General features: G+C 44.8%; 1 protein-coding gene across 2 annotated transcripts; it reads left to right on the top strand.

The window, feature by feature from the left end:
- Window positions 1-13428: 13428 nt before the first annotated feature.
- Window positions 13429-23289, top strand: LOC140388091 (microsomal glutathione S-transferase 1-like). 2 transcript variants are annotated; one of them, XM_072471728.1, is made up of 4 exons: window positions 13429-13527; window positions 13613-13748; window positions 17054-17151; window positions 21047-23289. In XM_072471728.1, exons 2-4 carry the CDS (start codon window positions 13632-13634, stop codon window positions 21291-21293), a joined length of 462 nt encoding a protein of 153 aa, XP_072327829.1. In that variant the 5' UTR covers window positions 13429-13527; window positions 13613-13631; the 3' UTR covers window positions 21294-23289. The 2 variants fall into 2 exon arrangements, with proteins under 2 accessions (XP_072327829.1, XP_072327830.1); XM_072471729.1 differs by having other exon boundaries at window positions 13452-13527; window positions 13599-13748.
- The last annotated feature ends 310 nt before the right edge of the window (window positions 23290-23599 follow it).

The raw sequence follows: 23599 nt of genomic DNA on the forward strand, positions 1-23599 counted from the left end.
GTGACTTGTTGGACTGCTTTTTCATGGGTGAGGGCGGTGACTGTGGGGCTTGCCAATTCGAGACCTAATAAATATTCAGTTCCTTTCGTGGGCCGTCCGGTCATGAGAGTGTGGGGGATGAAACCTGCGGAACTGGATACTGTGTTTCTAATAAACATAAGGGCGAATGGGAGGACTGTGTCCCATGTGGTGTTATGCTGTTGCACCATTTTTCTAATGGTCGCTTTCAAGGTGCGATTCATTCGTTCAACGATGCTGCTGGATTGGGGATGATACGCGATGTGAAATTTTTGCTTGATTCCAAAAATCGTTAGGACATTTTGCATGACTGCCGGTGAAATGGGAACCTTTGTCTGACTCAATGCTGCGGGGAAGACCCCAGCGTATAAATATCTGTTGGGCCAAAATATTAGCTGTGGCTTTCGCTGTGTTCGTCCGGGAGGGAAATGCTTCTACCCATTTTGTAAAGCTGTTGATTACTACTAATACATATTTAAACCATTTCTGCAGGGGGGAGGGGACCAATGTTGTCGAGCTGTACATTTGTCCATGGGCCATTAACAGGTCGGGTGTGTCTCAATTGTCCTTTCTTGGAGTATCTTTCAGGATTGCGCAGATTAAACAATTCTCAACACAATGCGTGACGTTTGCTTTTAAATCGGGCCACCAGCACAAAGGTCTGAAATGGGCAATGGTATTGTCTGTCCCCTGATGTCCATGTCCCTCATGAAACTGGTAAATTATGTGGTTTCTGTCCTGGGTGGGGACCACATAAATTCCATTTTTCAAAACTATAACGTCCTGTACAGTCAATGAGTCCTTGAATTTGTCATAGGGGGCTTGGAAGTTACCATCTAAAACTTGCTTAAGAGTGTCGTTTGCCTTTTGGGCCTGGGCTAAATCTTCGATATTGGTCTGTGAAACCTGGACTGCGTGTATCGGTTCACTTTCGGGGGGTTGCCAAAAGTGTCCATGTCGTGATCCTGACTTAGCTAAGGCGTCTGCCTTTACATTACCGGGTGGGGAGGAACGATGATGGCTTCTCACTTTGATTATGCCATATGTGCGGTCTTTTTCTGTCTTAAGGATATGCTTCAACAATGGGGCTGAGGGGAGGGGTTTACCATCAGCGGATACGAATCCTCGAGATTCCCACAGGGGCAGGAATTCGGTCAAACTATTGCAGACATATAAACTGTCCAAATGTATGTCCGCTGGGTTCGGAAAGGAATCTGGCTGCTGCACTACATATGCTATAGCTGCTAATTCGGCTGCTTGTGATCCTAGGTGGCCGGGCAATTTTAAAGATATTTCCTCTAATGCGGGTCTCTGTGCGTCTTCCACATAAATTCCACAACCAGTTATTCTCTTTCCATTCTCAACTGTGGAGGAACCGTCTACATAAATCTTTAAAGCGTTGTCTGTGGTCTGGGGATTCTGTGTTCTGATGCCTTCTCGTGTGTGTAGTGACTTCGGAATAAAGGGTCCTATGTGGTGCTTGGCTGCAATGATCTGGCTCTCATGTGGGGTTCCTGCAGACTGAAGGTTGTCTGCCATTGCTAATGTCCAGCACTGTAAAGTACTTTGCCTGTACTCCCTGCTTGAACATGGTTTCGAGACTCGTGGCAACGGCGGGGGATGCTAATAGGGTGACCTTGTTGAGCTCTCGGTAGTCAATGGTTAATCTCCATGAACCGTCGGGTTTCTTTACGGGCCAAATTGGGGCATTGCTTGTTGAGGCTACGGGTCGAATTACTCCTTGGTCTAATAAGCTATTGATGACTTTTGAGACCTCACTCTCGGCTTGCTGTGGGAAACCGTATTGCTTCTGGGGCTTGGGATCGGGACCTGAAATTGTGACCATGCCTGGGATCTTCCCACAATCGTGTTTGTGTTGGGCGAAGGAAGCTTTATGTTTTCTGAGGACCTCTCTAATTGTCTGGTCTGTACTAATTGTTTGCGGATCAAACCAATAGTCTCCTACTGAGCAAATCCTATGTCCATAGTCCCCTACTGTGAGCGTAGCGGGGGCTCTAGCTGCTTTGGCCATTTTCCATACACATCTATTCAAGGGATCAAAGGAAAGATTATGGGAGCTCATAAAGTCGATTCCTAGAATGTGCTCGGCTGTTTGGGGCAAGCCGACTAAAACAACGGGGTGCCTGGTGTTTATGGTTTCTATCTGAATATCTACGGGGCTGTAATGTATCCCTGCTGTACGTGTCTGGTAAATCCATTGAGGGTGATGGTGTCTGTGGTGGGCCATTTGTTGCGCTGAAACATTGTGGAGGAGTTTAAAGTGGTGCGGGACCCTCCTGTGTCCCAAAGGAACTCTACTGAATGTCCCCAGACTGTGCCTGTGACTACTGGTCTGCCTGATTTGTCCCAGAGTGTGTCGCAGACACAAGTTGGGGAATCCGAACACCGTCAATCTGTGGTGTTCATTACTGCATTAATCTGTTTGGGCGCTAATGCTATGTATGGGCCTAACATTGTTCCTAGGTGCCGTTGCTGGTTCGGGGGGGGTTTGTCTGAATTCGCGGGTGTAATGTCCCATGTGTCCACAATTATAGAAACCTCTTGGTGCCTGTGCTCTGGGGTGCTGTCCTTCATGTCTGCCCTCATTTACCCAAGCTGGGTCCTGATTAGTCCTGACTGGGTGCATATTCGCCTCTGACTTTTCCTGATCTGCCTTCCTATGTAGGGATAGTTCCCAAGCTCTGGAGAGTCACTTTAAAACACAAACTTCATTGTGTGTGGCATCTGCGGGGTCGTAATTCACACAAGCCTTTTGACCTTCTGTGGCGTGGGAGACTAAAGTGCGGGCCCATTTTGTTGCGTCGTCTTCATTTAAGTATGCGCGGTTCAAATCCCCAAATACTGCTTTAAAATAGATCCAAAGGCGACCTGCAAATGCAGTCGGATGCTTTCCCTTCTTTTGCCTACAACGGTTCAAACATTCTATGGGGTCTCCCTTGTTGTACCCAATCGCATCTAAAATAGCCGTTTTCATTTCTTGTAGGCTCCTCCTCCTACATTGTGGTGTTCTAGTAAAGCTGAGCTAACGGACGGGTCAAGGCTCATGACTATAAGCTTAACTTCCTCCCTTTTGTCTAGACCGTACATAACCGTTTACTGTCGTACTCTCTCAAAAAAATTATGTGGGTCTGCGGTGGGTTCGAATGGTTCAATTTTGGCGCAGGCATCTCTCAGTTGGGTGATGGTTAGTGGGGTGGTGTAAACGAAATCAGGCTCATCCCGATCTGATGACTTGCGCTGTATGGTGACTGGATTCATGGGGGTGTGTGCTGCCTGTGCAGTCGGTGGTGCGGGTGCTTTCCTTTTCGGGGCCTGGGGGGGCTCTATTGTGATTTTCGGTATCCTCCACATATCTATGGGCGGTTTCATTTAGTTCTTGCTAATTGGGGCCATTCTCCTCATCTAAATCTTGTCCAAAGGTATCTCTGAATCCGTTTTGCACTGACAGCAGTGACTGCAACTTCTCTATTTGTCGTCTACATTTCGCGTGATCTACTGTGCTCTGTCTTTGTTCTGTAATGGAGCTATGGAGTGCTCGTAAAGCTGCCTTTAAATCTGCGCATTGTCTTGTTAACTGTGCTACCTGCTTTTCTGTCTCTTCTCGTAGCAAGACTGCGCGCTGTGTATCTTGGTAGGCTTCATTGTACTGGGTCTGAAAGCTGCTAAGGTGAACTAAACAAGATTGGTGTACCCCTTTGACATCAGCCATCATTTTATCTTTAGCTGCCAACTGTTCCTGGAGTTGCTCATTAATCTTTTCACATTCACTATAGTTTCCCTCTTTGTTCTCCTCTTTCTCAACTAACTGTCTGCGGAGCATCCTCACGACCTCCTCTGTGCCTCGCAACTGTGCCAAACAGGGCACTATTGCCATCGGCTTACGAACTTTTGCTGCATTCTTCTTATGTACATCGGTTAGGTTGTCCCACCAGGTTTGTCCTATGCTTCCTGCACCTGACTCATCATTTGAACAAAACTCGGACCAAAGGGGCCATCCTTTCCCCTTCAAATACTTCCTCAACTCTTCTTCCCATATGGGGCACTGCTCTGCTCTGTTGGTCGCTGCGACCTCGGGTTCCTGCGGGTTCATTAGGCGGTCCATCACTTTTGTGGCCATTGCTACTATTAGCTCTGTTTTCCTGCCGTTAAGTTCTCTGTTTTCCTACTTCTAAGTTCTCTTTTGCTCTGCTTCAAACTTCTCTTTTCCTACCATCAATTTGGGACAGGGGGAATAAGGCGGTGATTCGAACAGCGGGTTTTGCCTATGCTATTTTCCGGTTCACAATACTCCCGATAGTTTTACGCAAAATCTAACGAGTTGACCTTATATCCCTGTTCGTACGCATGCAGGTTGATACACACTTCCGAATCTTGGTGATTTGATCGACACGGGCCTTACACTTGTGGTTTCTTTCACTTTTCCTCAATTGGATTTCTAATGCAAAGTTTTGTGGGTTCTCTCAGAGTGACAAAATCACTTCTAGGTCGAGTCACGTCAGATGTCACCAATAATGTTGCCAATTGGCACCGAAGACGCCAATAATGTTGCTCTTTTTAATGAGTGGAATACTATCACACCAGCGTCACCGATAATGTTGCCAAATTAACTAGATGTGGCAGTTATTAATGATAATATTGCTTTTCAGAGTCGCCAGGTATCAAATGATACCACCACAAGGCTTTACCGGATATTGATCAAAGACCAAACAACCAGTTGGTCAGTTCAAGTTCGAAGATGGTTTATTTACACACAAGGATTACTCGACATGCAACATAAAATACTACAAGTTAAACTACACCGAACAACTACAATAACCTATACTTAACTTCAGGGCAATCGGCTCTTTGCAGATGAAATGGAAATGGAAATCACTTATTGTCACAAGTAGGCTTCAATGAAGTTACTGTGAAAAGGCCTTTGTTCGGATCTTGCGTGGCTGGATAGAAGAAGTGGCTTCGTTTCTGCTGGGCTCATCCGTCTGGTAGCGATCGTTTGTCTTGAACTTGTCTTCTGGTTGTAATGCTACACTTCGTTTTAGGCGTAGGCCGGGGCCAAGAGAGACCGAGCACATGGCTATGTCTCTTTTTTATCCTTCTGGGATTTCGCGCTCTTTGGGGCAGTCCTTAGCTTTGGACCCAATAATTCGATAGGCTTCGATCACTGCCTTCGATTTTGGCCAATAAAGGGGCGGGTGCCTTGATGGCTGGGCGTGTCCTGAGCGGTCATTGACCTTGGCTGTTTGGGCTTTCTTAGCAAAGGGAGCGGTGCCGGTTAGTCTGCATCTGTATCGGTTACCTGAGTACAGTTCTTTTGTTGTGGGGAAATGGGCCATTAGAATGCAAACAAGCGGCGGTTTCGATCGCGTCTAGTATCTGGGTTGCAAATACACACACAAACTCTGAGTGTGTCTGAGTCCTGGGTTGGCCATAGTTCCCATAAGTCCTTTGCAGGTGGCCATCTGCGATGGCTACAGTGGACAGCACGGTGGCGCTGTGGTTAGCATTGCTGCCTCACAGCGCCGAGGTCCCAGGTTCGATCACGGCTCTGGGTCACTGTCCGTGCGCAGTTTGCACATTCCCCCCGTGTTTGCGTGGGTTTCACCCCCACAACCCAAAGATGTGCAGAGTAGGTGGATTGGCCACACTAAATTGCCCCTTAATTGGAAAAAAAGAATTAGAATCATATCATATAATTTACAGTGCAGAAGGAGGCTATTCGGCCCAACGAGTATTCTAAATTTATTTTTAAAGAGGTAGGTTTTCAGGAGTGTCATAAAGGAGGGGGAGAGAGATAGAGAAGGGAGAGGTTTAGAGAGAGATTTCCAGAGTTGAGGGTTATAAGCCGCAAACTCAGTTGCAAATGAAGCCAAGATTAAGATTGAGGTTGTGAACAAAGCCAGCATTGGAGTGTTAAACACTTAGATCATAACTGTTCCTTCTTTAAATGGGCCCAAATAATGAATTCCAAATTCTAACAAGTGAAGACAAGCACTCAGCAGAGTTATACCTTCACCATATTATGTTAATTCAACATTATTACAATTATGCAGCTCTTCTTTAAGACTTTTTCCCTGCCTCGTTGATGCTCTGTAACTACAAAGCTGAAAAATAAATATTTTTCATCAATACCTTCCATCTCACTGAGGAGGCTTCAGGGCAATTGACAACCAACAAGCTGCTCCATAAACTCTGCTCACATTTTGACAACGGCAACAAGTTCCACCAATGCAGCTGAAACAATCAGCAACATTCTTAATAAATCAACACAAAATTCTAGAACAAAAGCATTTTTCACAAACCCAAATGTTGTTGGATCCTTCAAACAATTCCAGAATGTAGTTGTGCATCTTTGCTGAAAACAAACACATCCTTTCTTGAGCCTTACGCCATTGTGTGCCACAGTTCCTTGAAATATGTCCATTAGTTTTTGAGATAGATTGCTTACAGACCAACAGATTAACAAGGATGAAAACATGACTTCCACCCATCTTCAGTGGTGGAATTATTCGAGAGTCTTTTCATATTTCAATATTGTTCCTTTTATCTTCAATGCACTCCAACCTGTCAAGTGGCAACTGGTCCTGGAAGCCTCAAGAATACTCTTGGACGCTATGTTTTTCTTTATTGATTCATGGAATATAAGTACCACTGGTAAGGCCAGCATTTATTGTTTAATCATAATTTCCCTTGAGAAGGTGGTGGTGAGTAATGTTTTTGAATCACTGAAGTCCATGCGATATTTTACACAATAAGCATGAACATGTTCTTTTGTGCTAGGTACTCCAATATATGGTGAGGATCCCCGCCGCCACCCCCCATCACGCCCATTGATTCCCATTGGCTTCAATTTTGCTAGGTTGCCTTTGATTCTACATATGGTCGATTATGGCCTTGATATCAAGGGCAGTCACTTTCACATCACCTCTGGAACTCGGCTCCTGTCCATTTTCGGACCAAGGCTGTGGATTTGGAGTCGGGACACCCAGTTCTGAGACACGTAAACAGATCCCATTTTGCTGGAGTGAGGTCTGTTTCCTGCAGTGTGTGACATATACTTACAAAAGGTATGTCTGAAGTGTGAATAAGATCTGTGGAACTGTTGGGCAGTCTAGAAATGTAAATCCCTTGTGCTTTAAAATGTCTCTGAAATTTCAATTGCTGTTTGTTGATACAAGGCTGTGGGTTATCATTAAAATATTATTGTTGCTTGGCCGCTTCAACAGCTCATCATTATCATAATGGGGGCCTGGTAAACTCACAGTTTTATTGGCAGCTCCAAGAGATTATTAAGGGTTTAGAAGTCTTTGATGTGGTGTTATGAATATATATGTTTGTTTTTATAAGGGATTAATTACTTGATGGGATTTAAATATATTGAATGGGCTTTTATCAGTAAGAGGTTTTATATAGTGAAGTCTGAAATAGAAACTTAGAACTTCAGTTTAGTTATTGCCACATTGCAAGCCCAACTGACAAGCTTAAATTGGTTGATGTATAATTATCAGCAAACTCACAATTGTTCAGTAAATGTTGCACAATCACAGAATCACATCTAATGTTTGACACTATGTTTGAAGTTTTGCAAGCACGGGCTGGTTGGGTACAGTCAGTACTCTGCCTATTGCTAACAACTGAAGGGATATGCTGTATGATATGATCTACCAGCTGTTGGGATGTACGTCCTACATAACTGGCATAACGCCATATGTGTTGCCATGGGATCTCCTCTAGGGCCAACTCTGACAAACATTTTCATCAGTTTCCATAAGAAACATTTTCATTAGAATGACCCATAGCCTCCCCCTCCCCGCCCTGGTATATTTCCATATGTGTATGATACATTTTCTGTTATTGGATTTGAAGCTACATGTAAGAATTTCCTTACATACCTTAATGGGCTCCGTCTGTTACTCAACTTCACCTTTGAAATCGAGCAATCCATCGTGCTCCCTCTCTTTGATGTGCTAGTTGAGAAATTCACTGTCTACCGCAAGTCTACCTTCACTGGTCAATGAATGTGTTGGAATTCTTACAGGACCCCTGCAGTACAAGATTGGCTTTATTGGCAACATTGACAATGGGATTAAGCCATTTGCTCACCAGGCAGGCTTAATGCTGAAATCGGGCACACCAAAGCTATCCTGTGGAATTATGTCTACCCTAATCAAATCATTGGTAACTATATATCGCATAAACCCTATAACGGGCCTAATGGCTGCCACTTTAAGTATACCTTAAATTACCCTGGAGGAACAAAAGAACAAAGAACAAAGAAAATTACAGCACAGGAAACAGGCCCTTCGGCCCTCCCAGACTGCGCCGATCCAGTTTAGCACAGGGCTAAATCGCTGGCTTTGAAAGCAGACCAAGGCAGGCCAGCAGCACGGTTCAATTCCCGCACCAGCCTCCCCGAACAGGCGCCGGAATGTGGCGATGAGGGGCTTTTCACAGTAACTTCATTTGAAGCCTACTTGTGACAATAAGCGATTTTCATTTTCATTTCATTTTCATTTATCTAAACCTGTCACCTATTTTCAAAGGATCTACTTCCCTCTGTTCCCCGCCCGTTCATATATCTGTCTAGATGCATCTTAAATGATGCTATTGTGCCCGCCTCTATCACCTCCGCTGGCAAAGCGTTCCAGGCACCCACCACCCTCTGCCTAAAAAACTTTCCATGCACATCTCCCTTAAACTTTCCCCCTCTCACCTTGAAATCGTGACCCCTTGTAATTGACACCCCCACTCTTGGAAAAAGCTTGTTGCTATCCACCCTGTCCATACCTCTCATAATTTTGTAGACCTCAACCAAGTCTTTACAACAAAAACAATCCTAATCTACTCAACCTTTCTTCATAGCTAGCACCCTCCATACCAGGCAACATCCTGGTGAACCTCCTCTGCACCCTCTCTAAAGCATCCACATCCTTCTGGTAATGTGGTGACCAGAATTGCACGCAGTATTCCAAATGTGGCCTAACCAAAGTCCTATACAACTGTAACATGACCTGCCGACTCTTGTACTCAATACGCCGTCTGATGAAGGCAAGCATGCTGTATGCCTTCTTGACCACTCTACCGACCTGCGTTGCCACCTTCAGAGTACAATAGACCTGAACTCCCAGATTTCTCTGTACATCAATTTTCCCCAGGCCTCTTCCATTGGCCATATAGTCCGCTCTTGAATTAGATGTTCCAAAATGCATCACCTCGCATTTGCCTGGATTGAACTCCATCTGCCATTTCTCTGCCCAACTCTCCAATCTATCTATATTTTGCTGTATTCTCTGACAGTCCTCCTCGCTATCTGCAACTCCACTAATCTTAGTATCATCTGCAACTTGCTAATCAGACCACCTATACCTTCGTCCAGATCATTTATGTATATCACAAACAACAGTGGTCCGAGCACGGATCCCTGTGGAACACCACTAGTCACCTTTCTCCATTTTGAGACACTCCCATCCACCACTACTCTCTGTCTCCTGTTGCCCAGCCAATTCTTTATCCATCTAGCTAGTACACCCTGAACCCCATACAACTTCACTTTTTCCATCAACCTGCCATGGGAAACTTTATCAAACGCCTTACTGAAGTCCATGTATATGACATCTACAGCCCTTCCCTCATCAATTAACTGTCACTTCCTCAAAGGGGAAGGGGAAGATGTTTCAAACATTTGAGCAACAGGCGAAGCTAGCTGTTTCAGGATATTCTATGCAGTAGCAACAAGAGTGGTATTCTCTAACAGGATTCTGCCATCATGCTAAAAAGTCATTCTGCCCACCACACAAATGAGTAACGTGGTCTATGAAAATCAGTGCCAGTGTGATGCCAGGTATGTAGTCTACACATCCTAACAACTGGTCGTTATATCAAACAGCATGACCCTTCAGCTGTTCACAACAAGCAGAGTACTGACCATACTCAACTAGATCCTGTTTACAAAATTCAGAACATAGTGTCAAATATTGGATGTGGTTTTGCAATAGGACAGCACTTACTAAACAGTCCCAAATCTGCCAAGAATTATACTAACAATCGATTTAAGATTATCAGTTGGGCTCACAATGTGGCTCATTTATGCTTGCTAGAAGCTATTCATACACAGGGACCTGTCCTCTGCAAGCAGAAGGAACATGTCCAGGCATTGCAACTTTTTCAATTAAACAAAAGCATGGGGAATAACAGTACCCTGGTGCTTTCCCAGGGCAATGTTTCAACTTATTTGTGTTGCCTTGTCTTTTTCAAATTTCAACAAATGTTTAGGGATAAGCATTCCCTGGTGCATTATCCATGACAACACCTTGACAAAACAAAGTCTACCTGTCAATCAATCACTAAATAGTGTACATTGTTGTCCCCTTTGAAATTTGGTATTCTTTTGTCTGACCCAACGACTGCAAGATGAAAAGCTTTCACAGCATGTCTCCTTTTTCTTCAATTTACCAGGGAACTATATATTTAATTTCATCCCAGCATGGCTCCTGAGGTCTGCCCATGAGATATCAGGTGTGTTGCCATGGAGGTCTAAGGCAAAGGGTTTGACATAAGTTGATGTTAAGTTGACATAGCTGCTATAAGGAGTCATGAGGATAAGGGGATCATGGGTTGGCATGCATTGGCACTAAGTTGACACAGGGACTTTAATGGGTGATAGGATGGGTAGAGAGCATTGGTTAGCATGGAGATTTGAGTAGAGGGACTAGGAGTTATGTGGATTGGGCATGATAAAATTGTCCCTTGGTATCCATCACTGATGACAAGGAAGCGGACCCTCTTGGGCTGGAGGTTGATTATACCACCAAGCGCCTCGGCATGACTGGGTGACTTGATAGAGTTTTTACATCTCAAGAAGCTTACTGTGAGAGGGTCAGTGGTAGGGTATTACCGTAGATGGCAGCCGTTTATATTGTTTAAAGAGCTGGTCACTGTTAGCTTTGGGGGGTGGGGGGAACAGGATGGATAGGGGGACTTGGTAACTAAGTGATACACGGTCAATTGCACAAAGACGAGAGTTGAATACAACTGAGGCTTTATTGCTCTAAGATGTGTGGCCTCTCACAGCAGCTGGCGAAGTGGCTGCTGCACGGAGGACACACATATTTATACTCCACCGACTGGGCGGATTCAGCAGGCAGGGACTACCGTCGTACCTGTAGTACAGGTCCTACCATACATCACCTAATATAGGTGCAACAGTGGTTTACCACATTCACCCCCTGTTAAAATTGAGTCCGGCGGGGGTGGTGGAGAATTATATACAACAACTGAATTTTACATGTACAATTTTTGTGAGAAAAAAAATGTCTTTTGAAGTCCAGTGGACCAGTTAGAGATTCAACCGGTCCGGGGCCTTGATGAACTGCTGGGAGCGACGCAGTGGTGGCGGCGATGCCGATGCTGGTCTGGTCTTCGGTGACTCTGGGAGTGTGCCGAAATCCTCTTCATCCTCGGGCGTTGGCAGGGGGAGGACGGATCATCCTGGGGGGGGGGTTGCTGCTGGGAGCGCCAGGGGAGGGGAGGGTGGTGCCGGGCCGGAGGTGTGTGTGTGTGGGGAACCTTCTGGTGCCAGGTCCTTGAGGTAGACAGTATCCTGGCGGCCATCGGGGTACGCCATGTAAGCATACTGGGGGTTCGCATGGAGCAACTGCACCCTCTCCACCAACGGGTCCGCCTTGTGGATTCGGACGTGCCTACGGAGAAGGAAGGGTCCTGGAGCTGTGAGCCAAGTCAGGAGCGACACCCCGGATGTGGACTTCCTGGGGAAGATGGCGGCGCCCACTGGCCGCGCTTTGAGGGGGAGAAGATGGCGACGCCCACTGGCCGCACGTGGTATGGTCAGGTGAAGATGGCAGCGCATATTGTCCGTAAATGAGGGGGGTGGGGGCGATGCGGTGACTGTGCGGGCCTGGCACACAGCGGCAAAGTGCCCCTTCTTACCGCAAGCCTTACAAAGGACAGCGCGGGCCGGGCAGCATTGACGAGGGTGTTTCTGCTGGCTGCAAAAGTAACATCGGGGACCCCCGGGGTTCGCTGGCTGACGGGTGGCGCAGGCGTATTGGCTGGGTAAGGCCCCCGCTGGGGATGCCGTATGTGGGGTCCACGATGCGTAGGATGGGTGGGCCGCGCGGCTGGGGATGTAGGCCTGGATATTGCGCGAGGCGACCGTCATAGAGAGCGCTAGCTTCTTTATCTCTGTGAGATCGAGCGTGGCCCCCTCTAGAAGTCGCTGGCATATGAGGTCCAACCCAATCCCCGTAACAAAAGCGTCCCGCATAAGGAGGTTTGAATGTTCCATGGCCGTAACGGCCTGACAGTCACAGTCCCGGACTAGTGGGATTAGGGCTGGCCAGAAGTCCTCTATGGACTCACCAGGGAGTTGAGAGCGAGTGGCGAGTACGTGTCTGACGAAGAGCGTGTTCGTCTTCTGGGCGTAATTTTCTTTGAGTAGCGCCATGGCTTCGGCATAGTTTGGCACGTCCTGGATCAGCGGAAAGACGGAGCTCAACCTCGAGTACAGTATCTGTATTTTCTGAGCCTCCGGAACAGGGCTTGGCACCGAGTTGATGTTCGCCTCGAAACAAGCTAGCCAATACTCAAAGTCGTATTTGGCGTCGCTTGATTGCAGATCCAGCTGCAGGTGATCCAGCTTGATACAGAGGTCCATCTTCTGAAAATCTTTAGAGCAATAAATTGATGCACGATCAATTGCACAAAGTCGAGAGTTGAATACAACTGAGGCTTTATTGCTCTAAGATGTGTGGCCTCCCAGCAGCTGACAAAATGGCTGCTGCACAGAGGACACACATATATATACTCCGCCTACTGGGCGGAGCCAGCAGGCAGGGACTACCGTCGTACCTGTAGTACAGGTCCTACTATACATCACCTAATATAGATGCAACAGTGGTTTACCACGTTAAGTTTTACTTTTGTAAGGGAAGGTGGGGGAGGGGGAGGATTCTTACTGTTTAATTGTTAGTGGTTTTTTTTGTTGGTTTTGTACTAAAATTGTTTAAAAGTTTTAATAAAAATATTCCCCCCCCCCAAAAAAAAAAAGTACTTTTCCCCTTACTTGGCAACTTTCTGGTCGGGTCAAAATGAGTTAGAAACAGAGCAGCCAGCCCTCCCCTTAAAATCAGGGAGCCTTTACAACTGGCAAGAAGTGGAACAGGAGGATCCAACATTTCTCAAACTTGCAAATCACACCCTTTTCCAATGTCACTTTACATTATTGTAAAGCAAAATGAAATACTGTTAGTGCTGAAGCATCGAGCCTGAACCAATAACCGGTAGCTACGAGATTTATAAAAACTCTGTTTAATGGGAGGCTGCAGTTTAATGGGAGGAGTCCAGTCCTCCAGTATCCCATCGGCCCCGGACCTCCACCGCCACCACCCCCCCCCCGCCCCCTTCCCTCGTAACAAAGTTACGAGCAGTGAGTTGAGCTCTCTGAGTAGCAGAGGAGAGGAGCAGAGCTCAAAGGTGGGTGTCAGGTGGTTGAGTGCTTGGTGTTTATTAACTCGTCCTTACTCGATTTTTTATTTTTACTGTAGTTTTCTTTCCCCAGGTTCACGCCTGATTTGGAAATGTCCGAGTTGTTTGACAATGAGGTCTTCCTCGCCTATTCCACGTACAGCACCATCGTGCTGCTCAAGATGCTGTTAATGGGACCCCTGACAGGCTACTTCAGAGTGACTCGTAAGGTAAGATCCAACAGCCGCCGTTAAACAATCTGCTGCGTTAAAATACAGCTGTAACTCTGCCCACTGTTTTGTTCCTTTTTAAAAAAAAAACTATTTCCTGATGCATGTATTTCGCAACAATTGAGAGAAGCCTCGTGATTCAGGGAGGCTGCCTAACGTGGACTTGGCGTCAAGTGCAACACTTCTGGACCTGCCTTTTTGGTATTTGCATGACTTTTCTGCCTTCAGCTTGATCATACCAGTCCTGCAGCTTCTATGCAACAACTGGTTATGTCAGTCTGCCAACGTGACGGACTCTGAACTTTTATCTCCTGTTTTAGCTGCTGCTGTTCTCAATAGCTCCACCCTCCTAATCTCTGTGAACTCTGGCTGTCTCTCTCAGCTTGCTGTGTTCTCTCACAACCAGCTCCTGCCCTGTTTTCAGGCAATACGCCCCTTCTGTCCACATTCTCTTACACCCTTCTCCACTTCCCCCTAGATGCAGAAACATCTCTTGCTTGTCGCCACCTTTCCCCTGGCTCCACATCCTCCGAAGTTGCCTTCAAACAGCGGTTGTCACTTATCTCCAGCTGTTCAAAAATTCTGTTGCATCTCCACTTGATAACTATCGCACTGGTAATTAGTCTTCTTAGTTTCCTGTGTCCCCGAGCCCGCTGTAATGCACAACTCCCAGGAAACTTTTTCTCTCCCATGAAGTTTGACTAATGTGATTCTTCTCTTGCTGCCATCACTCCCCCCCCCCCCCCCCAATTTCCAAGTTCGGTAAACTGAATGACCCTAACTCCTGAAGCTGTATTTTCCTGAACAGTCTCAGCACTCTCCAAGCAGGGCTTCCAGTTCAAGCCCTACTTTTTCAACCAGTCTTGCCAAGGAATATGTCCAATCAAACCCCTGAAATCCTTATCATCCTTTACTGCCCCCTCCAATGCTGTCACAGTCTGCCCACCTTTTGTGATTGTTTCCAAAAACAATCCATAAAATCTTGTCGTCTTACCTACATCATTGATTCATATTTTTATAGAAAAATTACCAATTCAGAGAACGGGTTGCACAATGATTTGCACTGCTGCCTCACAGCGCCAGGGACCTGGGTTTGATTCTGACCATGGGTGATCGTGTGGAGTTTGCATGTTCTCCCAGTGTCTGTGTGGATTTCCTCCCACAATAATGTGCAGGTTAGGGGGATTGGCCATGCTAAATTGCCTGTTAGTGTCCAGGAATGTGCAGGTTAGGTTAAGGGCATAGGGTGGAGTAGATCGGTGCAGATTCGATGGGCTGGAGGGCATCCTTCTGCACTGTAGGGATTCTATGATTTATCTGTTGAAGTAGGTGTGTATGCAAAAACATGGCCTATTTGGTTGCTCAGTATAACTAAAACATTCCTATTTCTATTTAATTATAATAAGCTTTGAATGCCTTATAATAGCACTTTGCTTTATATTGAGTGCCTGAGCTACAACTCTTATCTGCCCTTAATCTTGTGTATCAGTTAACACGTGCCTTTAGTCGGTTTGTGCATTGTTCACAAAGTCATAACATTTGCAGTTTAATGATGAACAATATTTTATAGAAATAGGGCATGATCTACCCAAATGGGAAGGGTGTAGTGCATGCAATTAGCCGAGTGATTCTCGGTGCACCGAGGAACACTGCTCTCAAACGTCCATTTGTATAGATAGGGGACCTCAGCAGGGAAGGTGTGGCCGAGGCCGTACATTAACCTGTTTCCTACACTAAAGAGCTCCATTCGCCAGGGGGCTTGCGCCTGGGGGACTCCGATCCCCTGGGAGACCCCCACGAGTGCCGTTCATCTGGTCCCCGTTTGTGGAGACCAAAACTGAATGGTGCTCGCCCAAGATCTCCAAGGCACGGGAGGTGCCGGGGCTGGTTTAGCACAGTGGGCTAAACAGCTGGTTTGTAATGCAGAACAAGGCAGCAGCGTGGGTTCAATTCCCATACCGGACTCCCTGAACAGGTGCCGGAACGTGGCGACTAGGGGCTTTTCAGAGTAACTTCATTGAAACCTACTTATGACAATAAGCTATTATTATAATTACTATTATTGTTGTTTATTATATACCACAACTTGAGTAGATTGTGGGAGTGCATGTTAGAGTGAGACTAGCTAGGGGCTTTTCACAGTAACTTCATTGCAATGCTAATGTAAGCCTACTTGTGACAATAAAGATTATTAAAAAAGACTACCTGTCTCACTCTAATATGTAGATTTGCCAAAAAGTGATTCCACTCACAATGGCAGGATTCAGATTGCGACGTGTCTCGTGAGATTGTGTTAGATTTCACAAGACGTGGAGAGCAAGTTAGATCCTGGAAGAGGAATCACCCGACATCTCCGGGTCATTCTGCGCCACATGGCCTTTCGGGCGTAATGCGGCCGGTAGATCTCACCCATAGAATTTACAGTGCAGAAGGAGGCCATTCGGCCCATCGAGTCTGCACCGGCTCTTGGAAAGAGCACCCTACCCAAGGTCAACACCGCCACCCTATCCCAGTAACCCCACCCAACACTAAGGGCAATTTTGGACACTAAGGGCAATTTATCATGGCCAATCCACCTAACCTGCACATCTTTGGACTGTGGGAGGAAACCGGAGCACCCGGAGGAAACCCACGCACACACTGGGAGGATGTGCAGACTCCACACAGACAGTGACCCAAGCCGGAATCAAACCTGGGACCCTGGAGCTGTGAAGCAATTGTGCTATCCACAAGGCTACTGTGCTGCCCCAATAATCACATCTTTATAAATCCCATTCCAGTAGGAGTGAAGTGACTTCCTTGCTGTTATTTGACACCTGTCATGTCCATTTATAGCCGTTGGCATCCACACCTTCTGGGCGAAAAGCTATACATGGATGCCCATGTTCGGTTAGAGACTAATTTCTGATGCTTTGGACGGTTTGTATCTTAAATTCCCAACTCTTCCTGGAGCATTAATTTATTAAGCCCAGCAAGAAGCTTGCTTTCAGTTATGATTTGCTTTATGAATGATATTCGAGTGGGTAAGGTGCTTGTGTGATTTAGAGGCACCAAATAACTAAATGCATATAATCAAACTTTAAGGCTGTGCTTTCAACAGCAAGTTGTCTGTTCAGCAATAGATCCTGGGGATTTCCTGTGTTCCATGAACTCAAAATTGCACATCTTCCAGGGTACAAGAAAAATTTAGAATCAATTCAGATTTTCACATCACAAGAGATGGGTTCTATACTGGAGGCCAGTCTACTTGTATATCGACATGGCCCAATCCACAGGCAAATAATTTATAACCAATTTGCAAACAGGTGTTTGTCAATCCTGAAGATGCCAGGGCCCATGGTGCAAAGGATGACGACGCCAGGAAATATTTGCGGACTGATCCCGATGTGGAGCGTGTGAGAAGGTGAGGCTTGTAATGGTCAAAACATAATGACTTCATTGCAACCATTCATATTTCTGTTCTGCTGCTTTCCTTACCAGTTTTTCATGCCCACAGCTAATCTCATTTTGTTGGAAATGACTTGTTTAGCACAGATTTAATATATATCAATTAATATTAATTGCTTTGATAACACTCTTCATCAAAAAATATTTGATAAGCTACAATCAAACCCGTAGCTTATATTGAGTTACAAGATTGAAGGGTTGATATTTTCGGCATCCTGTGCAGATATTTCATTTATTTCATACATGAATTCTGGTTCCCAGCTGTTCAATTTTTGGTAAGTACCAATAGATCTGTCAGACTTATTGAGTACTAGTTGGATTTGAATCCTGTTATAATAATGTAATATAATAATAATCGCTTATTGTCACAAGTAGGCTTCAATGAAGTTACTGTGAAAAGCCCCTAGTTGTCACATTCCGGCGCTTGTTCAGGGAAGCCGGTACAGGAATTGAACCAGCGCTGCTGCCATTGTTCTGCATTTCAAGCCAGTTGTTTAGCCCACTGTGCTAAACCAACCCCTAGGTGCACTGACCATGGTGTTACGTTGGTCTCCACTGGAGTTATGGGGCTTGGTATTTATGTAACGAGCTTGTACATGTCAAAACAATGAGCATTTTTCCCTACCTCAATCACTTTTAAAAAGCTGCATTTTGTCACCTGGCCTAAAGTCGTCTCCTTTTGGCTTGGGGTGAATTTTTATTTTCTTTTGACAGCCCTGTGAAGCGCCTTTTAATATATGTGCTTCAAATGTGCCAGTTTTACAGCAGCCATAGGGTGATGTGGTTATACTTGGAGGCTGAAAAATATGACAAAAACAAAGTGGTTGTGCTTTTTGACCTTTGTACGGAGTTGCAGAGAGACTTATGGATGTTGTTATATTCGAGGGTCTTCAAAAAATTGGCAATGACTTTTCGGTGAGAGACAGCCCAAGTGCTTGTCGAAGCCCAAGATAAATTTTCACTTCACTATTGCCTTAGTGGAATTTCAGACGGAGGAATGCTCTTCTTGTGTTATGGCCTGAGTATTAACCTTTGCCGCTCCAACCCCACCCCACCATTCTTTGCTGCTCTGTTCCATTAAACTCCTTGCTGTTCGCCAGTCTGCAGATCTGATGAAATAACGCCAACTGAAAACGCTGCTGTACTCAGAATTCTCCTTGCTATTTTTTTAAAGTTACAGCTATGCAAGATTTTTAATTTTAAAAGGTTCATGCTAAATTACTTTGAACTTTATTTCAGCCAGGGTTTTGAAAGCTGCCTGTTATTTGCGTAGATTGCCAGGTTACCATGTTACTCGATGCCTTGGATGAAGGATATTGTGTACCATTGCCAATGGGTGCAGCTTACAAGCGCATGGCCTATTTATCCCTTAATTGGCCACAGCCGCAAAGCGAAATGTGACATGAGCCTCACTTGTAACACATTTGATCATTCTGCAGCTAAGGTGATTGGGGGTTATCCGTAAGTGACATAGCTGATCAAAGCCTGGGGTCTGGACTTTTTTGATCCTTTGGATTTGGGTTTGTCACGTCTACCAAGGTACAGTGGAAAGTATTCTGCGTACAGTCCTGACAGATTGTTCCATACATGAAAAACAATAGGATATACAATACATCTGCAATGTAAAAACATAGACACAGACATCGGGCGAAACATAGAGTGTAGTACTACTCAGTAGAGAAGATACGTGGAGAGATCCGTTCAGTCATTAAGAGGATCATTCACGAGCCTGGTAACGGCGGGGAAGTAGCTGTTTTTGAATCTGTTAGTTCGTATTTTCAGACTTTTGTATCTCCTGCTTGATGTCTGTCACTAAATAGGCATTGACTATGTTGGAAGCTCTTGCAAATTAGAATGTAAACTGGAGATAACATAATCGCTTATTGTCACAAATAGGCTTCAATGAAGTTGCTGTGAAAAGCCCCTAGTCGCCACATTCTGGCACCTGTTCGGGGAGGCCGGCACGGAAACATCCAGGTTCCTTAGAGTAATTTTCCAAAAGGGTTCTTTGAGCACTTCGGATTAGGCACTTGTTTAAACAAGGGAGATATGGCAAGCCTTCTACCTTAAGGTGACTGGTTCTGCAAGATGACCTGTGACCTAATGTCAGGAGAGAGAATTTTGGATAGGGCAGGAGTTTAGGCCTGGTTATTGATCTAATTGGTTCCGTTTGATTATCTTTATTGTCACAAGTAGGCTTACATTAACACTGCAATGAAGTTACTGTGAAAATCCCCTAGTCGCCACACTACAGCGCCTGTTCGGGTACACTGAGGGAGAATTCAAAATGTCCAAACAACCTAGCAGCACGGCTTTCGGGACTTGTGGGAGGAAACAGGGGCATCCGGAGGAAACCCACACAGACACGGGGAGAACGTGCAGACACTGGAGAGACAGTGATCCAAACCGGGAATCGAACCTGGGACCCGGCGCTGTAAAGCAACAGTGCTAACCACTGTGCTACCGTGCCTCCCAGACAGCTTTTATTCAGCTGAGTGTTTACAATTTCAGCATGAACATAAGTGAAACACATCGGGAAACAGTACCCTTCTGCAATGGGATTACAGAATTTCTCAGTGTCTGCACGTTGGCTTCCCAGGTTGAACCAGCCAATCTGCTGATCCAAATTGTTTCTGGTCCAACAGGAATGAGAAGGGGTAATTTAAGAAGTTCACTCCCTGGGCAGAGATTAAATGCTTCATAATTGAGGGCAGTGGTTTGCATTGGTCTACAATACATTTTGCTGATACTAATCGGGGCCAGATTAATATTGGATTTTCTCCAATGAATGGGTAGTGGTAATGTTGATAAAGATAACAAAGGAGCTCGCTAACTACTTTGGTTAACAATAGCTTTCTCATATTTGTCAGGAACTTTAATTAAGTGTAGGTGAAATTTCTTAGCAAAGATTCAAATGTTTAACATAAAACCAAACCCATTTTCTCTAAAACAATTTGCCCAAGTGTCATTTATGCCAATATTCTAACTTATTTGGTTATGTTTTGTGAAGATTGTTGGAACTTAAGTGAAAGCATCGCACAACATTGTATTTTTTAAACTTTGCACTTTATTGATGATCCAACAGTGAAGAAGTCTGCAAAGTTTTGTAAACAAGCTGTCTTAAACAAACCCGCTGTGGTAACCTGATTTAATACTATTTTGCTTTGCCAGTATCCCTGCAGGATTGTTCAGGGTCACGAGATCCCATGTGTTTGTGATCCCTATGCAAAGAGTTTTGTGGACCACATAAAGCCAATGGACATATAACTGGCTAAAAACAGCTGAGGAGATGTATAACATAACATTCATTGTCGTAATTTTAAAAAAGATTTAACGTACCCAATTATTTTTTTCCAATTAAGGGGCAATTTTTCCAATTAAGGGGCAATTTAGTGTGGCCAATCCACCTACTTTGCACATTCTTTTTGGGTTGTGGGGGTGAGACCCACGCAGACAAGGGGAGAATGTGCAAACTTCCTCCACGGACAGTGATCTGGGCTGGGACCTAACCCGTGGTGCCGTGAGGCAGCAGTGCTAACTCTGCGCCACCTTGCTGCCCCTTTTCACTAGTAGTTAACCTTATTGTAAAGTCCATTCTTTCTGCAGTTGGTTAGACCCAAAGCGTGAAAATGTGTTGATTCTCCAGACTCTCTAATACTACATTTCACCAGTGTGATGACTGCATTACAATATTAATTCTAACTTTTCACTGCTGTGCCATTCGATTTTCCTGTATTTGAAGTTACACTTTAGTAATTCATTTTGTATTTCTGCTGTGTATTGATGGAATTGCTAACTTCTTTTGAACAAATCAATGCTTAGTCTGTGCTGCTTGTTTCTGCTCCCTGCAGATGTCATCAGAATGACCTGGAGAACATTGTTCCATTCATTGGCATCGGTGTGTTGTACGCCCTCAGTGGCCCTGACCTGAGTACAGCTTTACTGCACTTCCGAATCTTTGCTGGTTCCAGGATCTTGCACAGCATCGCCTATCTGCTGCCTCTTCCCCAGCCATCGCGAGGTTTGTGTTGGTTGGTTGGTTTAGGTGCGACCCTTTCAATGGCTTATAGAGTGCTGAAGACGGGAATGCACTTTTGAATGAAATAAAAAAAATTAACACTGCATTCTATCTAGCCAAACCTTCTTTGTTTATTCTACTCTTATTTTCTTGATATGTAACCTCTGTATTCATGTTGAAGTAATGAAAATATAAAATTTCTGTTAAATTGTTGAAAATGAAGGGGCAACGGAAGTCAAATCAACCTTTCCAAACCAGGTTTAATTTTATGTGTCACTAGCCAGAATTTTTGTGTTTAAGTAGAAAAACGTGTTTGGAGGCAGGTTTCCAGCAGGAAACAGAGCAATTTGAAATGTGTTAACCAGCCGCTGTGCTAAAGACCCCACGGGCATTCAAATAGTAGAAAAAGATTGAGTGCAAATTAACTTGAATGTGAAGTATTCCTTTTTATGTGGAATAGTTAGTGTAGTTTTAGTGGTAGTGTTGATCCAGCCTTTGGTGTTACTGCTCAGTACTTTAGTGGGGAGGTGGCCAAAAGCATTGACCAGCACCAAGAGATGAAGAGATGTCAACTGAAGGAATGATCAGGTATGTAAAAGAAGGGGTGTGTTTCTCGTCTGGGGTATTGTACTGATGGTGATGGCCACTGATGGACAGCATAAAAGAAGTGTGAAAAAACAGAGACAGTACCTGATGGATGGAGAGACAATGACAGATGGGTGGCCAGCCTATCACAGAGCTATCTTAGTTGCTTTTTCAATTTTGCTTTCATTGTTGAAATTTCATCATTTTATCTCTGAAACCATCAGTTAACAAAGCATCATGTCGGGAGTGTAGAGGTTTAAACTTTCAAATTTAGTGGGTGCAGAGGAGATTGCTTTGATCTGGGGCGGAATTCTCAGGCTGTTGGGATTCTCTTTTCCCGCCGATGGTGCACCCCCGCCATGGGTTTCCCGGTGGCGTGGGAAGGTGTCAATTGGAAATCCCGTTGGCTTGCAGTGGGAAGAGAGAATTCCGCTGCCAGCAAACTACGCGCTGCTGAGAAACACACGGCTGGGATATCGGAGAATCCTGTCCCTGATATCTGAAGAGTATGAATTTCGGATTAAATGGGACCGACTGTGCAATTGTGACTAAACCAAATGTGCTCTCGAGCAATATGCACCACGATCCGTGACTAGGCAGAGTTTTGAAATGTAGCAAAAATCCTGTGTAACGCTTATAAGATGCTGTTATACAGTCAGCCATGTTGCTGCTGGTCTTCTTACACCTTATGTTGGAGTGAAACCTGCAGCATCTCTTAAATTTATGCTGGTAACGTGCACACTACACTAAACCTTCACATTTATTATGATTACATGATGATTACGAGAATAGCTGGTCACTATGTTTAAATCGATGCAGTAAGTATGAGGATTGCCACAGTTTTGTGGAGCTGTTGTCACTGGGTCATCTCATGTGTATCAGCACACATTGTCTTGATGAACGCAGAGAGATCCTGCAAAGAGAAGTGTTCAGTAACTGCTCCATGTCAATGGGTTTACACGTTTTGTAGTTCACTCCACCCAGATGATTCCAGCATCTGCAGTACTTTAAGCTGGGGCGGGTACTTACACTAGGTATTAACCATACTCTTTCTGCCTGCTCCTTCACCCCAACCCTATAGGGGATGAAAGATGGGGGCAAGGACCTCTGGTGCCACTCAACTCTGTTCAAAGCGCTTGTGTACATATGTTGGAAACGCATTGGTATTGAATGTGATGCCCTCACTGTTTTATTGCTCACTTATTAATGGCCCATTTGTGCCAACAAGACAGCATCAATAGTACAGTACCCCAGCAGGATGGCAGGGAATAGAAATAAGCAGCATGTAAGACATCTATTCTGTTGTAATTGACAGTTTTGTTTATGGCCAAAACCTGTTTATTGATTTTTTTTGTTTTTGTTTGGGGGGCTGGCCATGAGTTCTGCTAATTTTAATAGTTTGATAAATTTTTGCTCTGTACTTTCTATTTTTTCTCAGCCATGGATCTCTCATGTATTCCACTTTTTGTATTAATAAACACCTGAAGTAAATCTGTTTTGTTGTGCTTGTGTTTTGATGAACTGGGACCTACTTTTTTTTTTTTTTTGGGGGGGGGGGCGAGGATTGAAACAGATGGTTCATTACGAAGAGAAATGATAATGAATTATTAAAAAGCTTGAAAGCGTTGTCTGAATGAGGTTATGATCTGCTGAAGATGCTCAAATTTATCCGAGTGAAATCAGTTTATTGAAAATATTCTTTCACTTAATTTGTCTTCCTAGTAAAAATGCCCTTTAAATTCCCATTTAATAATTTGTGATAATGTCAGTCAGTGTCTCTCAATAAACAGATTACCTGGTC

Source organism: Scyliorhinus torazame, chromosome 13 (assembly GCF_047496885.1).
Source record: "Scyliorhinus torazame isolate Kashiwa2021f chromosome 13, sScyTor2.1, whole genome shotgun sequence".
Lineage (NCBI taxonomy): Eukaryota > Metazoa > Chordata > Chondrichthyes > Carcharhiniformes > Scyliorhinidae > Scyliorhinus > Scyliorhinus torazame.